Below are 18,023 nucleotides of genomic sequence, written 5' to 3'. Positions count from 1 at the left end.
GGGCTGAAAATGCTTCATTTTATTGCGTAATTCTTGGCGCGGACTTTTTTGGCGCAAACATTTTCTGTTTCCGGCGTCATACGTGTCGCCGGAAGTTGCGTCATTTTTGACGTTTTTTTGCGCCAAAAGTGTCGGCGTTCCGGATGTGGCGTCATTTTTGGCGCCAAAAGCATTTAGGCGCCAAATAATGTGGGCGTCTTTTTTGGCGCTAAAAAAATATGGGCGTCACTATTGTCTCCACATTATTTAAGTCTCATTATTTATTGCTTCTGGTTGCTAGAAGCTTGTTCACTGGCATTTTTTTCCCATTCCTGAAACTGTAATTTAAGGAATTTGATCAATTTTGCTTTATATGTTGTTTTTTCTATTACATATTGCAAGATGTCCCACGTTAACACTGAGTCAGAAGATACTTCTGGAAAATCGCTGCCTGATGCTGGATCTACCAAAGCTAAGTGTATCTGCTGTAAACTTATGGTATCTGTTCCTCCAGCTGTTGTTTGTACTGATTGTCATGACAAACTTGTTAATGCAGATAATATTTCATTAGTACTGTTACATTACCTGTTGCTGTTCCGTCAACATCTAATACTCAGAGTGTTCCTGATAACATAAGAGATTTTGTTTCTAAATCCATTAAGAAGGCTATGTCTGTTATTCCTCCTTCTAGTAAACGTAAAAAGTCTTTTAAAACTTCTCATTTTTCAGATGAATTTTTAAATGAACATCATCATTCTGATTCTGATAATGGTTCTTCTGGTTCAGAGGATTCTGTCTCAGAGGTTGATGCTGATAAATCTTCATATTTATTTAAAATGGAATTTATTCGTTCTTTACTTAAAGAAGTCCTAATTGCATTAGAAATAGAGGATTCTAGTCCTCTTGATACTAAATCTAAACGTTTAGATAAGGTTTTTAAATCTCCTGTAGTTATTCCAGAAGTTTTTCCTGTCCCTGATGCTATTTCTGAAGTAATTTCCAGGGAATGGAATAATTTGGGTAATTCATTTACTCCTTCTAAACGTTTTAAGCAATTATATCCTGTGCCATCTGACAGATTAGAGTTCTGGGACAAAATCCCTAAGGTTGATGGGGCTGTCTCTACTCTTGCTAAGCATACTACTATTCCTACGGCAGATGGTACTTCCTTTAAGGGTCCTTTAGATAGGAAAATTGAATCTTTTCTAAGAAAAGCTTACTTGTGTTCAGGTAATCTTCTTAGACCTGCTATATCTTTAGCGGATGTTGCTGCAGCTTCAACTTTTTGGTTAGAAGCTTTAGTGCAACAAGTAACAGATCATAATTCTCATAGCATTATTAATCTTCTTCAACATGCTAATAATTTTATTTGTGATGCCATCTTTGATATCATTAGAGTTGATATCAGGTATATGTCTCTAGCTATTTTAGCTAGAAGAGCTTTATGGCTTAAAACTTGGAATGCTGATATGTCTTCTAAGTCTACTCTGCTTTCCCTTTCTTTCCAGGGTAATAAATTATTTTTTTCTCAGTTGGATTCTATTATCTCAACTGTTACTGGAGGGAAAGGAACTTTTTTACCACAGGATAAAAAATCTAAAGGTAAATTTAGGTCTAATAATCGTTTTCGTTCCTTTCATCACAACAAGGAACAAAAGCCTGATCCTTCATCCTCAGGAGCGGTATCAGTTTGGAAACCATCTCCAGTCTGGAATAAATCCAAGCCTTTTAGAAAACCAAAGCCAGCTCCTAAGTCCACATGAAGGTGCGGCCCTCATTCCAGCTCAGCTGGTAGGGGGCAGATTACGTTTTTTCAAAGAAATTTGGATCAATTCCGTTCACAATCTTTGGATTCAGAACATTGTTTCAGAAGGGTACAGAATTGGCTTCAAGATAAGGCCTCCTGCAAAGAGATTTTTTCTTTCCCGTGTCCCAGTAAACCCAGCGAAGGCTCAAGCATTTCTGAAATGTGTTTCAGATCTAGAGTTGGCTGGAGTAATTATGCCAGTTCCAGTTCTGGAACAGGGGCTGGGGTTTTATTCAAATCTCTTCATTGTACCAAAGAAGGAGAATTCCTTCAGACCAGTTCTGGATCTAAAAATATTGAATCGTTATGTAAGGATACCAACATTCAAAATGGTAACTGTAAGGACTATCCTGCCTTTTGTTCAGCAAGGGCATTATATGTCTACAATAGATTTACAGGATGCATATCTGCATATTCCGATTCATCCAGATCACTATCAGTTTCTGAGATTCTCTTTCCTAGACAAGCATTACCAGTTTGTGGCTCTACCGTTTGGCCATCTCTTCTGCCAGAAGAGTTTCTGAATTATCTGCTCTTTCTTGTGAGTCTCCTTTTCTGATTTTTCCCCAGGATAAGGCGGTGTTGCGAACTTCTTTTAAATTTTTACCTAAGGTTGTGAATTCTAACAACATTAGTAGAGAAATTGTGGTTCCTTCATTATGTCCTAATCCTAAGAATTCTAAGGAGAAATCATTGCATTCTTTGGATGTAGTTAGAGCTTTGAAATATTATGTTGAAGCTACTAAGAATTTCCGAAAGACTTCTAGTCTATTTGTTATCTTTTCCGGTTCTAGGAAAGGTCAGAAGGCCTCTGCCATTTCTTTGGCATCTTGGTTGAAATCTTTAATTCATCATGCTTATGTCGAGTCGGGTAAAACTCCGCCTCAAAGGATTACAGCTCATTCTACTAGGTCAGTTTCTACTTCCTGGGCGTTTAGGAATGAAGCTTCGGTTGATCAGATTTGCAAAGCAGCAACTTGGTCTTCTTTGCATACTTTTACTAAATTCTACCATTTTGATGTGTTTTCTTCTTCTGAAACTGTTTTTGGTAGAAAAGTACTTCAGGCAGCTGTTTCAGTTTGAATCTTCTGCTTATATTTTCAGTTTTTTTCTTTATAAGATTTAAACTTTATTTTTGGGTGTGGATTTTTTTCAGCGGAATTGGCTGTCTTTATTTTATCCCTCCCTCTCTAGTGACTCTTGCGTGGAAGATCCACATCTTGGGTAGTCATTATCCCATACGTCACTAGCTCATGGACTCTTGCTAATTACATGAAAGAAAACATAATTTATGTAAGAACTTACCTGATAAATTCATTTCTTTCATATTAGCAAGAGTCCATGAGGCCCACCCTTTTTTGTGGTGGTTATGATTTTTTTGTATAAAGCACAATTATTCCAATTCCTTATATTTATGCTTCGTACTTTTTTCTTATCAACCCACTTCTTGACTATTCGTTAAACTGATTTGTGGGTGTGGTGAGGGGTGTATTTATAGGCATTTTGAGGTTTGGGAAACTTTGCCCCTCCTGGTAGGAATGTATATCCCATACGTCACTAGCTCATGGGCTCTTGCTAATATGAAAGAAATGAATTTATCAGGTAAGTTCTTACATAAATTATGTTTTAATATGTTTAAAACTATACTTCAGGTCTCAAGTTGTGCACAACACATAACTCACAACTTTGTTATTTATTTTTTTTGAGTGAAGTTTAGTGTAGCTTCGCTATCCATTGGAAGCATAGGGCACACTAAACATTCTCTGGTAATTCTGTTTTACCATTCAATTGTAATACCAGATTGTGTACTATTCTGATCACCTCAAAGGGACATGCAACCCATAAATATTCTTTCATGATTTGGAATGAGTATACAGTTTCAAACAAATTTGCAATGTACTTCTATTATCTAATTTGCTTTGTTTTCATGATATCCTTTGTTGAAAAGCATGCATAGTTGGCGGCTCAGGATCTGGGAGCTAACTGTGTTTCTACACATATATACCTTTTATTTTTGGTTTACAGATCTGTTGAGCTAGCTCCCAGTAGTGCGTTGTTTCTCCTTCAATAAAGGATACCAAGAGAATGACAAAAAATGGACAACATTAGTAAATTGGAAAGTTGTTTAAAATTGTATGCTCTATCTGAATCATGAAATACAAAATGTAGATTATATATCCTTACCATGTTGCAGAAATATTGTATGCTTAAATCATTTGTGAAGTGTAGTTAAAATTGATGACTGTTTTTGGAAAAAGGTTGTTAATTTAGTTCCCTAATATTTTGTGTATACCTGCATTGTTTACATTCTCACTGGATCATGGCAGTTTACTTTAATATAGGTTTACAAAATGAATATAAAGAATAATTTGCTATATTTGCATTGCAGTATTAACAGAGAATTGGGCTAATAATGTACTAGAAAACTAAAGCATACACTGTTTCTTTTAGTTATGGTTTATTATTTCTCTCTAGAACTTTACTAAAAAGTTATTGAGACCAGTTGTTTTAAAGTAAAATAATCTCTTTTAATGTAATTTGGCACTTGTACGTGGCCCTTTCCTTGAGTCATTCTTGCAGATTAAACAAAACTTCTTCTTGAAAAGAATGACTAACTTAAAACACTTTCTTCAGCGTCACAACTTTAAAATTTTGGAAATGAAATATTTTTGCAACCTTCCTCATCACAGCTAGAGTTGCCATCTGTCCTCCATAAAAATACTGGGCGATCTGTAGGTGACTGGGCACTATAGTCTGTGGGGTTGCACAATGCCCCACCAAAGTTCTACCTTAGACTCCACTCTTGACGCCACCATGTATATTTTTTACAACTAGGCAGTAATTTTACCCCTCTGCTGCAAGTAACATACAAATCAGCAATTGTACCTCTGGTTGCCAGCAACAAATGTAAACAGTAGAGATTTGACCCCCTTCACTGCCCCTCGCTATTTTCTGCACCATATTTGTAATGCATTGATGTTAGGGGGCATTATACATTTAACACTCGTGGACTTAAAGGGATACTAAACCCAATTTTTTTCTTTAATGATTCAGATAGAGCATGCAATTTTAATCAAAAAATGCTTGCTATATTTATTTAAAAATTAATAATAGGAGTAAAATAGAAAGTTGCTTTAAATTACAATTAATGAAAGAAAACATTTGGGTTTAGTGTCCCTTTAAGTGTCTAGTATGTTTGTGAAGGTTTTACTGGACAGCATGCTCAAATTGGACTGTCCGGTTGAATACTGGACACCTGGCAACCCTAACTCACAGCCGTAAGCTGTGAAATCAGTGTATAATGCATAGAATTGCATAGAATGAGTTTCAGTGTCACTTGCATTAAAAAATGCTTTCAAAACCTTACAAAACAAATGAATTACAATGGGGCAAAAAAAAACCTCTATAAAACAGTCTACTCTAACAGTTGTACAAAACAATGTTTATAAAAAGTGAAAGATAAATGAAATAAAAATAAAAATAACACAACCTCATCAGCATTAAAATAGTGAGACTTGACGACGAGACTAGATGCTTTACAAGGAGTCTCTATATATTCCTCATGCATGAACGTCTCTACAATGTTCCGGAAAGCTCACGGACAGACCCTCATTCATGTCTGTAATGTGCTTCTGGTTTAATCCAGCGAGACTAACAAAACAGACTTGCAAATATTACAGTTACACACATTTATATATGGTTTGTTTCCCAAAATACAGTGGCTGTAACTATTGCTTATTCGTGTTGCTAGCTAAAGGGGACAATAAAGTTTTCATGATTTAGATAAAGCATGTCATTTTAAACAACTTTCTCATTTACTTTTGTTATCTAATTTGCTTTATTCTATTGGTATCCTTTGTTGAAAAGCATACATAGGTAGGCTCAGAAGTAGCAGAGCCCTACTGGGAGCTACCTGGTGATTGGTGGCTGCATATGTATGCCTCTTGTCATTGGCTCACCCAATGTGTTTAGCTACCTCCCAGTAGTGCATTGATGCTCCTTCAACAAAGGATACCAAGAGAATGAAGCAGATTTGATAATAGAAGTAAACTGGAAAGTTATTTTAAAATGACATGCTCTATCTGACTTATGAAGGAAAATGTTGGGTTTCATGTCCCTTTAGCACAGCTGTATATGTTAATAGCTGGAACGCCCACTAACCAAACGCTGGAACAGATAGCTCAGACAAGCTTCAATAAATTACAGCAACATCTCTCAGCAACCTCACAAGCTTCTATGAATATAGCATTATGTATCAAACATCTGATTTTACCATTTGCTGCATCCTAACTGTGAGCTTTATGTTTTAGGTAGAGACAATAGGCGATGCCTACATGGTAGCTTCTGGGCTTCCTAAAAGAAATGGGAACAGACACGCAGCAGAAATCGCTAACATGTCCCTTGATATCCTCAGCTCAGTTGGTTCATTCAAAATGAGACACATGCCTGACGTCCCCGTTAGAATACGAATTGGCCTTCATTCAGGTAATGGGTTCACTGTAAGAAGAAAGAGAAGTTCTTTTCTCCTGTTAAGTGTAGTCAGTCCACGGGTCATCCATTACTTATGGAATATTTCTCTTCCTAACAGGAAACTGCAAGAGAATTACCCAGCAGAGCTTGCTATATAGCTCCTCCCCTCACCTATCATAGTCAGTCATTCTCTTGCAGCCTAACTAGTAGGAAGCTGTGAGAGATCTGTGGTGTTTTTTTAACTTAGTTTATTTCTACAATCAAAAGTTTGTTATTTTTAAATGGCACCGGAGTGTGCTGTTTATTCTCAGGCAGCATTAGAAGAAGAATCTGCTTGGGTTTCTTTCTATGGTCTTAGCAGACGTAACTAAGATCCACTGGCTGTTTCTCATCTGAGGCGTGAGGTACTTTCAGAGAAGGGGAATAGCATGCAGGGCTCCCCTGCAACAAATGAGGTATGCGCAGTAATTTATTTTCTGAGGAATGGAATTGACTGAGAAAATACTGCTGATACCATTGTAAAGTAAGTTCAGCCTTAAATGCAGCGATAGCGACTGGTATCAGGCTGATGTGTGTGTGTGTGTGCACTGAATGTATTTTCTAAGGAATGGAATTGACTCTGAAAATACTGTAAATACTGAAATAATGTGTGAGCCTTAACTGCAGTAAAAGCGACTGGTAGCAGGCTTGTAAATAATAATACATAACTTTTAAATGTATGTTTAAAACGTTTTACTGGCTTGTTAATCGTTTTTGTGAGGTACTTGGTGATAAAACTTATTGGGGCATGATTTTTACCACATGGCCATTTTTGTTTTCTGCATAGAAACAGTTTCTGAGCTTCCCCACTGTTGTAATATGAGTGGGAAGGGCCTATTTTAGCGCTTTTTTACACAGTAAAAATTCAGTCACAATCTGTCTACTTCATCCTCCATGATCCAGATCGTCTCTAGAGAGCTCAGGGGTCTTCAAAATCCATTTTGAGGGAGGTAATCAGTCACAGTAGTCCTGTGACTGTATTTGACTGTGAGAAAAACGTTAATTATATAATTGTTATCCGTTTTTGGGTACTAAGGGGTTAATCATCCATTTGCTGGTGGGTGCAATCCTTTGCTAACTTAATACATTTACTGTGAAAATTTGGTTGCTATAACTATTTTTGATCATTGTTATTTCAACTGTGTTAGTTTTTCTGTGCTTCTTAAAGGCACAGTAACGTTTTTTATATTGCTTGTAAATTAATTTTGAAAAGTATTTCCAAGTTTGCTAGTCTCATTGCTAGTTTGTTTAAACATGTCTGACTCAGATGAATCTCTTTGTTCACTATGTTTAAAGGCCAATGTGGAGCCCAATAGAAATTTGTGCACTCAATGTATAGATGTCACTTTAAATAAAAGTCAAACTTTATATGTTAAGAAATTATCACCAGACAACGAGGGGGAAGTTATGCCGACTAACTCTCCTCACGTGTCAGTACCTTCGCCTCCCGCTCAGGAGGTGCGTGATATTGTGGCGCCAAGTACATCAGGGCGGCCCATACAAATCACTTTGCAAGACATGGCTATTGTTATGACAGAAGTACTGTCTAAATTGCCAGAATTAAGAGGTAAGCGCGATCACTCTGGAGTTAGAACAGAGCGCACTGATAATGGTAGAGCCATGTCTGATACTGCGTCACAATTTGCAGAACATGAGGACGGAGAGCTTCATTCTGTGGGTGACGGGTCTGATCCGGGTAAACTGGATTCAGAAATTTTAAATTTAAGCTTGAGAACCTCCGCGTATTGCTAGGGGAGGTATTAGCGGCTCTGAATGATTGTAACACAGTTGCAATTCCAGAGAAAGTATGTAGGCTGGATAAATATTTTGCGGTACCGGTGTGTACTGACGCTTTTCCTATACCTAAAAGGCTTACAGAAATTGTTAACAAGGAGTGGGATAGACCCGGTGTGCCCTTTTTACCACCTCCTATATTTAGAAAAATGTTTCCTATAGACGCCACCACACGGGACTTATGGCAGACGGTCCCTAAGGTGGAGGGAGCAGTTTCTACTTTGGCTAAGCGCACCACTATCCGGTGGAGGACAGCTGTGCTTTTTCAGATCCAATGGATAAAAAGTTAGAGGGTTACCTTAAGAAAATGTTTGTTCAACAAGGTTTTATATTACAACCCCTTGCATGCATTGCGCCTGTTACTGCTGCGGCGGCATTCTGGTTTGAGTCTCTGGAAGAGACCATTCGCACAGCTCCATTGGATGAAATTATGAACAAGCTTAAAACCCTTAAGCTAGCTAACTCATTTGTTTCTGATGCCGTTGTACACTTAACCAAACTTACGGCTAAGAACTCCGGATTCGCCATTCAAGCGCGCAGAGCGCTGTGGCTTAAATCCTGATCAGCTGACGTGACTTCTAAATCCAAATTGCTTAATATTCCTTTCAAAGGGCAGACCTTATTCGGGCCCGGCTTGAAAGAAATTATTGCTGACATTACGGGAGGTAAGGGCCATGCTCTACCTCAGGACAGGGCCAAATCAAAGGCCAAACATTCTAATTTTCGTGCCTTTCGTAACTTCAAGGCAGGAGCAGCATCAACTTCCTCCGCTCCAAAACAGGAAGGAGCTGTTGCTCGTTACAGGCAGGGCTGGAAAGTTAACCAGTCCTGGAACAGGGGCAAGCAGGCCAAGAAACCTGCTGCTGCCCCCAAGACAGCATGAAGAGAGGGCCCCCTATCCGGAAACGGATCTAGTGGGGGGCAGACTTTCTCTCTTCGCCCAGGCTTGGGCAAGAGATGTCCGGGATCCCTGGGCGTTGGAGATCATATCTCAGGGATATCTCCTGGACTTCAAAACTTCTCCTCCACGGGGGAGATTTCATCTTTCAAGGTTATCAGCAAACCAAACAAAGAAAGAGGCGTTTCTACGCTGTGTACAAGACCTCTTACTAATGGGGGTAATCCACCCAGTTCCACGGACGGAACACGGGCAGGGATTCTATTCAAATCTATTTGTGGTTCCCAAAAAAGAGGGAACCTTCAGACCAATCTTGGACTTAAAAATCCTAAACAAATTTCTAAGAGTTCCATCATTCAAAATGGAAACTATTCGAACCATCCTTCCCATGATCCAAGAGGGTCAGTACATGACCACGGTGGACTTAAAGGATGCTTACCTTCACATACCGATTCACAAGGACCATTACCGGTATCTGAGATTTGCCTTCCTAGACAGGCATTACCAGTTTGTAGCTCTTCCCTTCGGATTAGCTACGGCCCCAAGAATCTTTACAAAAATTCTAGGATCACTTCTGGCGGTACTAAGACCGCGAGGCATAGCGGTGACTCCGTACCTAGACGACATTCTGATACAAGCGTCAAGTTTTCAAACTGCCAAGTCTCATACAGAGATAGTTCTGGCATTTCTGAGGTCGCATGGGTGGAAGGTGAACGTGGAAAAGAGTTCTCTTTCTAGGGACTCTTATAGATTCTGTAGAGATGAAAATTTACCTGACAGAGGCCAGGTTATTAAAACTTCTAAATGCTTGCCGTGTCCTTCACTCCATTCCACACCCGTCAGTAGCTCAGTGCATGGAAGTAATCGGCTTAATGGTAGCGGCAATGGACATAGTACCATTTGCGCGCCTGCATCTCAGACCGCTGCAATTGTGCATGCTAAGTCAGTGGAACGGGGATTACTCAGATTTGTCCCCCCTACTAAATCTGGATCAAAGGACCAGAGATTCTCTTCTATGGTGGCTCTCTCGGCCACATCTGTCCAAGGGGATGACCTTTCGCAGGCCAGATTGGACGATTGTAACAGACGCCAGCCTTCTAGGCTGGGGAGCAGTCTGGAATTCCCTGAAAGCTCAGGGATTATGGACTCAGGAGGAGAAACTCCTCCCAATAAATATTCTGGAGTTAAGAGCAATATTCAATGCTCTCCTAGCTTGGCCTCAGTTAGCAACTCTGAGGTTCATCAGATTTCAGTCGGACAACATCACGACTGTGGCTTACATCAACCATCAAGGGGGAACCAGAAGTTCCCTAGCGATGTTGGAAGTCTCAAAGATAATTCGCTGGGCAGAGTCTCACTCTTGCCACCTGTCAGCGATCTACATCCCAGGCGTGGAGAACTGGGAGGCGGATTTTCTAAGTCGCCAGACTTTTCATCCGGGAGAGTGGGAGCTCCATCCGGAGGTCTTTGCTCAACTGATTCGTCGTTGGGGCAAACCAGATCTAGATCTCATGGCGTCTCGTCAGAACGCCAAGCTTCCTTGTTACGGATCCAGGTCCAGGGACCCGGGAGCGGTGCTGATAGATGGCTGACTGCATGGAGATTGAACGCTTGACTCTATCAAAGCGTGGTTTCTCGGAGGCGATTATTGATACCTTAATACAGGCTAGGAAGCCTGTTACCAGAAAAATTTACCATAAAATATGGCGTACATATTTACGTTGGTGCGAATCCAAGAGTTACTCATGGAGTAAGGTTAGGATTCCTAGGATATTGTCCTTTCTACAAGAGGGTTTAGAAAAGGGCTTATCTACTAGTTCGTTAAAGGGACAGATTTCTGCTCTGTCTATTCTTCTACACAAACGTCTGGCTGAAGTTCCAGACGTTCAGGCTTTCTGTCAGGCTTTAACTAGGATTAAGCCTGTGTTTAAGTCTGTTGCTCCACCGTGGAGCTTAAACTTAGTTCTTAATGTTCTTCAAGGCGTTCCATTTGAACCCCTTCATTCCAATGATATCAAGTTATCTTGGAAAGTTCTGTTTTTGATGGCTATTTCCTCGGCTCGAAGAGTCTCTGAGTTATCTGCCTTACATTGTGATTCTCCTTATCTGATTTTTCATTCAGACAAGGTAGTCCTGCGTACTAAACCTGGGTTCTTACCTAAGGTAGTTACTAACAGGAATATCAATCAAGAGATTGTTGTTCCATCTCTGTGTCCTAACCCTTCTTCAAAGAAGGAACGACTTTTGCATAATCTGGACGTAGTCCGTGCCCTGCAATTCTATTTGCAGGCAACTAGGGATTTTCGTCAAACTTCTTCCCTGTTTGTCATTTACTCTGGACAGAGGAGAGGTCAAAAGGCTTTGGCTACCTCTCTCTCTTTTTGGCTTCGTAGCATAATACGATTAGCCTATGAGACTGCTGGACAGCAGCCCCCTGAAAGGATTACAGCTCATTCTACTAGAGCTGTGGCTTCCACCTGGGCCTTTAAAAATGAGGCCTCTGTTGAACAGATTTGCAAGGCTGCGACTTGGTCTTCGCTTCACACTTTTTCAAAATTTTACAAATTTGACACTTTTGCTTCCTCGGAGGCTGTGTTTGGGAGAAAGGTACTTCAGGCAGTGGTTCCTTCTGTTTAATGTTCCTGCCTTGTCCCTCCCTTCATCCGTGTACTTTAGCTTTGGTATTGGTATTCCATAAGTAATGGATGACCCGTGGACTGACTACACTTAACAGGAGAAAACATAATTTATGCTTACCTGATAAATTCCTTTCTCCTGTAGTGTAGTCAGTCCACGGCCCGCCCTGTTTTTACGGCAGGTCTAAATTTTAATTAAACTCCAGTCACCACTGTACCCTATGGTTCCTCCTTTCTCGTCTGCTTTGGTCGAATGACTGACTATGATAGGTGAGGGGAGGAGCTATATAGCAAGCTCTGCTGGGTAATTCTCTTGCAGTTTCCTGTTAGGAAGAGAAATATTCCATAAGTAATGGATGACCCGTGGACTGACTACACTACAGGAGAAAGGAATTTATCAGGTAAGCATAAATTATGTTTTTTAAAGGGACAGTCTACTCCAGAATTGTTGTTGCCTTAAAAGATAGATAATCCCTTTATTACCCATTCCCCAGTTTTGCATAACCAACACAGTTATATTAATATACTTTTTACCTCTGTGATTACCTTGTATCTAAGCCTCTGCAGACTGCCCCCTTATTTCAGTTCTTTTGACAGACTTGCATTTTACGCAATCAGTGCTGACGCGTAAATAACTCCACAGGAGTGAGCACAATGTTATCTATATGGCAAACATCTGGCTGTGAAAAATGGTCAAAATGCACTGATATAAGAAGCGGCCTTCAATGGTTTAGAAATCAGTTTATGAGTCTACCAAGCTTTAGTTTTCAACAACAAAATCCCAAGAGAACAAAGCAAAATTAATGATAAAAGTAAATTGGAAAATTGCATGCCCTGTCTGAATCATGAAAGTTTCAGTTTGACTTGACTGGCCCTTTAAGTACATCTAATTTTACAATACTGTTTTCAGGATTTTTTCAGCAAAATCATTTGTATTAATCACAGTAAATAGGAAATCGGAGTTGACTTAAAAGGACATAAATCCCAACAAAGTTCTTTCATAATTCACACAGAGTGTAAAATATAAAAAAAAAAGTCTTTCCAATTAACTTTCATTATAAAATATACTTTGTTATTTCGGTGTCCATTGTTGAAGAGCAGCTAGATAGGTGTAGGAGTGTGCATGTGACTGGAGCAATTTATGGCAGCACTTTTCTAACTATGTTATACATTTACAACAAAGAATACCATAAGAATGAAGTGCATTTGAAACTTTTTTTTAAAGTATATACTCTATTTGAATTGGATACCTTGTGTTTCATGTCCCTTAAAAAGAAAAGTAATTTGTGATAAAATCAAACAGGATATTTAAAGGATAAACAGAAGTAGGAACATCTATGTTTTTCCTCGGTGGGATAATGCAAAGTTTGGCCATATAAAGGAAAAGTACTATAATATGGAGACAAATAGCAGTTGCACATAAAAAAATATTAATGTAAATTAATCATGAAAAGCACGTAAAAGAGACTGACATTTATAAAGAATATTACAATGTTCACGTACGTTATGACATGAAGAGATAGTGTATTATAGCTGCATATGAAAGGGGAATATTACATGTGCACATTTTTTTCCTTCCCATGTTTTGTTGCTACTAATCCTCATTATACACATTTTCAGGATTTCTTATATGGTTCTATAGAGTAATCTATGGTTGCAGCAATACGATTTAATAAAAACCTAGATAGATAGATGATAGCTAGATAGATTAATGATGCTTTAGGAAAGTTATATTGTGTTAAGTTTTATGTTAAACTAGTGGTAAAGTTCATGTACACGGGCCATTTTCTGTAGTACAGCAGTCCTACCCGCCCGATCATGCCCCTCCCGTCCGGCCATGCCCCCATCACGCCCGCTGCTGTGCACGCACGCCTGTGTACAAGGGACATCTTCAGTAGTGCAGTGGTCCCGTCCACACTAAATGAAATGTATTAACCCCTAATCTGCCAACCCCCACATCGCAGTCTACCTAATAAACGGCCAGATTATGAGTTTTGCGGTATGAGGGGTGTGGTGTTAACTTGCACGTTATTCTCACCGCTCACTTTCCTACAGCGCTGGTATTACAGGTTTTTCTAAATCCGGCGTTAAAAGGCAAGAAGTGAGCGTAGAGCAAAATTGTGCTCCATACCGCACTCCAATACCAGCGCTGCTTAAGTCAGCGGTGAGTTGGTTGTACGCGCTTGTGCATGATTTCTCCATAGACATCAATGGGGAGAGCCGGCTGAAAAAAAGTCTAACACCTGCAATAAAGCAGCGTAAAGCTCAGTAACACAGCCCCATTGATTCCTATGGGGAAACTAAATTTATGTTTACACCTAACACCCTAACATGAACCCGAGTCTAAACACCCCTAATCTTACACTTATTAACCCCTAATGACCCACCCCCGACATCGCCGACACCTACATTATACTTATTGACCCCTAATCTGCTGCTCCGGACATTGCCGCCACCTACATTATACTTATGAACCCCTAATCTGCTGCCCCCAACATCTCAGACACCTACATTATATTTATTAACCCCTAATCTGCTGTCCACAACGTCGTCGACATCTACATAATGTTATTAAACCCTAATCTGCCGCCCCCAACGTCGCCACCACTATAATAAACATATTAACACCTAAACCGCCGTACTCCTGCATCGCAAACACTAGTTAAATATTATTAACCCCTAATCTGCCACCCCCAACGTCACCGTCACTATACTAAATTTATTAACCCCTAAACCTAAGTCTAACCCTAACCCTAACAACCCTAACTTTAATATAATTAAAATTAATCTAAATAAAACCTAATATCAGTACCTAAATAATTCCTATTTAAAACTAAATACTTACCTGTAAAATAAACCCTAAGATAGCTACAATATAACTAATAGTTACATTGTATCTAGCTTAGTTTTTATTTTTATTTTACAGGCAAGTTTGTATTTATTTTAACTAGGTAGAATAGTTACTAAATAGTTATTAACTATTTACTAACTACCTAGCTAAAATAAATACAAACACCTAACACTACACTACAATTAAATACAATTAACTAAATTAAATAAAATTAGCTAAATTACAAAAAACCCAAAAAACACTAAATTACAGAAAATAAAAAACAAATTACAAGATCTTTAAACTAATTACACCTAATCTAATAGCCATATCATAATATAAAAGCCCACCCAAAATAAAAAAAATCCCTAGCCGAAACTAAACTACCAATATGCCCTTAAAAGGGCCTTTTGCGGGGCATTGCTCCAAAGAAATTAGCTCTTTTACCGGTAAAAAAAAATACAAACAACCCCCCAACAGTAAAACCCACCACCCACACAACCAACCCCCCAAATAAACCCCTAACTAAAAAAACCTAAGCTCCCCATTGCCCTGAAAAGGGCATTTGGATGGGCATTGCCCTTAAAAGGGCATTTAGCTCTATTGCGGCCCAAAGCCCTAACCTAAAAATAAAACCCACCCAATACACCCTTAAAAAATCCTAACACTAACCCCCGAAGATCCACTTACCGGGAGAAGTCTTCATCCAAGCGGTAAGATGTCCTCAGCTAAGCCGGCAGAAGTAGTCCTCCAGACGGGCAGAAGTGGTCCTCCAGATGGGCAGAAGTCTTCATCCAGACGGCATCTTCTAGCTTCATCCGTCCAACGCGGAGCGGCTTCATCTTCAAGACATCCGACGCAGAGCACCCTCTTCAATCGACGTCTTCTTCTGTAATGAAGGTACCTTTAAGTGACATCATCAAAGATGGCGTCCCTTAGATTCTGATTGGCTGATAGAATTAAGGATGAAAAAATCCTATTGGCTGATGCAATCAGCCAATAGGATTGAACTTCAATCCTATTGGCTGATACAATCAGCCAATAGGATTGAGCTTGCATTCTATTGGCTGATGCAATCAGCCAATAGGATTGAACTTCAATCCTATTGGCTGATACAATCAGCCAATAGGATTGAAGTTCAATTCTATCAGCCAATCGGAATAACTTACTCTTATCCGAGTAAGAGTAATGGAGGAGACATTGATCACATTATTTACTTGTACTTGGTATTTGAGCGATTTCCTCTCAGCTGACATCTCTCTTTCGATCAATGTCTCCTCCATTACTCTTACTCGGCCCCAAACAGAGGTGTTGGGTTATGGGTTGGGGTTTGCACCAACTATGAACTTTGACCTATTTCAGACTATGATAGATCTCAATAGACTGGTGAGGAACATTACACTTAAGAAACACTTCTCTAATACTCCTGACTCCACCCCAGCATCTAATGTTAAGGATCTTGTAAAATGTCCTGAATTTCATACTTTTGAAGAAAATTGTGATCTGGTTAGCTTGCAGCTTCTAGCCTCAGAAAGTATATCTTATTCAGGTGAGGTCAATAGTGGTCTAAAGTTTTGTGAGAAATCAAAATTCTATCCTATACATAGCAGGGGTCCTGTAATTGAAACTTTTATAATAGGATAGAGAAGGATCTTTTGACCTTGCAAAGTATCCTGGGGCCTACAAAACATAATCTTTCCAAAAAACAAAATGATGCACTCAAGGCCCTTCAGCAGGATGATTCTATTGTTATACATCCAGCTGACAAGGGCGGGACCATAGTAGTTATGGATCGATCAGACTATGTTTTGGAAGCCCTACGCCAACTTGGAAATACTCATGACTATAAGATTCTATCTCAAAATCCCACTAACATCTTAAAGAAGGAACTCAAAGACATTTTGGACGATGGCTTGGAGCATGGGTTTATTGATGTCTCTACGGCTCAATATTTGGAAGTATCATTTCCCAAAATACCCATGTTCCACCATTTTCAAAAAGTCCACAAATCTTTGGGTAATATAAAAGGGAGACCGATAGTCAGTGGGGTTGATTCTCTTTTAGAGCGTTTGTCTCAATGGCTAGATGCTATACTCCAACCCATGGTGAGTAATTTGTTGTCCTATACTAGGGATTCCAAGCATATCCTCAATCTCCTTAAAAATGTGAAATGAGACAGGTCATACAGTTGGATTACTATAGATGCTGTCTCTTTATATTCATCCATTCCACATTCTATGGGCATTGAGGCTATCCAATTTCCTTTGGCCAATTTCACCGAATATACCTTTGAGTTTCAGGCCTTTGTTACATGGGTTCTGGAGTTTCTACTTACTCACAATTTCTTTTGTTTTAAGGGCACTTACTATCTACAAAGGTGTGGTACAGCTATGGGGGTGAAATTTGCCCCCTCCTACGCTAATCTTTATTTAGGATGGTGGCAGCTGTACCACATTTTTGGAGATACTAATCCCTACAGATTGCATATACGTTTTTTCAAACGCTTTATTGATGATCTGTTGCTTGTCTGGTCAGGACCTGCTGAACTGGTGACCGAATTTGTTAAGTATCTCAATATTAATGACAAAGGCTTAGAATTCACGTTTTAACATAATTCTGACACAATCAACTTTCTGGATCTATGCTTGGTGGGAGATCAGGAAGGCACAATACACACAAAGGTATTTCGTAAACCTATTTCGGGCAACACGCTGCTTCATACAGATAGCTGTCATCCCAAAAATATTTCTTATGCTGTGGCCAAAGGCCAGTTCTCCCGTTTGAAGAGGAACTGTAGCAGGGAATCAGACTATCTGAATGAAGCTAGTGATCTAGAACAGAGATTAAAAGAACTTAAATATAATAAGAGTCACATTAAGGAAGCAAAAATTAAGGTTCTTGAGATACCAAGGGACAAACTTCTAGAAGATAAGGTAGCCCGGGATGGCAAACAGACCTTTAAAGGAGTACATTTTGTGACTACGTATAGTGATCAATACTCTAAAATCTGTAGTATTGTAAAAAAACAATTTTCATTACTTGCAGCTGATGATCAGCTAAAAGATGCAGTGCAACAGGGTATAAGATTCACATACAAAAAGAGTCGCACACTTGGTAATATCCTTTCTCCCACTCAACTCAGACCAGCCAAGAGACCAGAAAGTTCATGGCTATCCCACACAGGCATGTTCAGATGTGGGCATCGCAAATGCAAGCCATGTGAATATGTTCAAATTTCGAGCTCATTCATATCAGCTACAACTGGTAGAACATACGACATAAAGACATGTTTGAACTGCACTCACACACACGTAATCTATCTCATTACGTGTATTAAGTGCAATATCCAATATGTAGGTCTCACCTCTAGAGACATTAATACACGTATGAGAGAACACATTTCCACCCTAGAAAGGGGTAAATCAACAACACTGTTGGTTCAGCATTTTGCAACTTTTCACAATAGCAAATTGGATACTTTTAGATGGATTGCTATTGAAAAAGTTTCATTACCCAAGAGAGGAGGAGACATTGACTGTCTTCTGGCCAAGCGTGAGGTGTTCTGGATTT

The 18,023-nt window shown here is 39.4% G+C and overlaps 1 protein-coding gene across 1 annotated transcript in view; it reads left to right on the top strand.

Annotated features, from left to right (window-relative positions):
- The window catches only part of GUCY2F (guanylate cyclase 2F, retinal), a 220,213-nt gene that overhangs the window by 190,405 nt on the left and 11,785 nt on the right, over positions 1-18,023 (top strand). Inside the window, exon 14 of the mRNA XM_053699145.1 lies at positions 6,097-6,271. Coding sequence (XP_053555120.1) covers positions 6,097-6,271 — 175 coding nt within the window. The remainder of the gene's footprint in view (positions 1-6,096; positions 6,272-18,023) is intronic.

This window comes from Bombina bombina, chromosome 1 (genome assembly GCF_027579735.1).
Source record: "Bombina bombina isolate aBomBom1 chromosome 1, aBomBom1.pri, whole genome shotgun sequence".
NCBI classification, from domain to species: Eukaryota; Metazoa; Chordata; class Amphibia; order Anura; family Bombinatoridae; genus Bombina; species Bombina bombina.
This window is presented reverse-complemented; position numbering and strand designations above follow the sequence as displayed.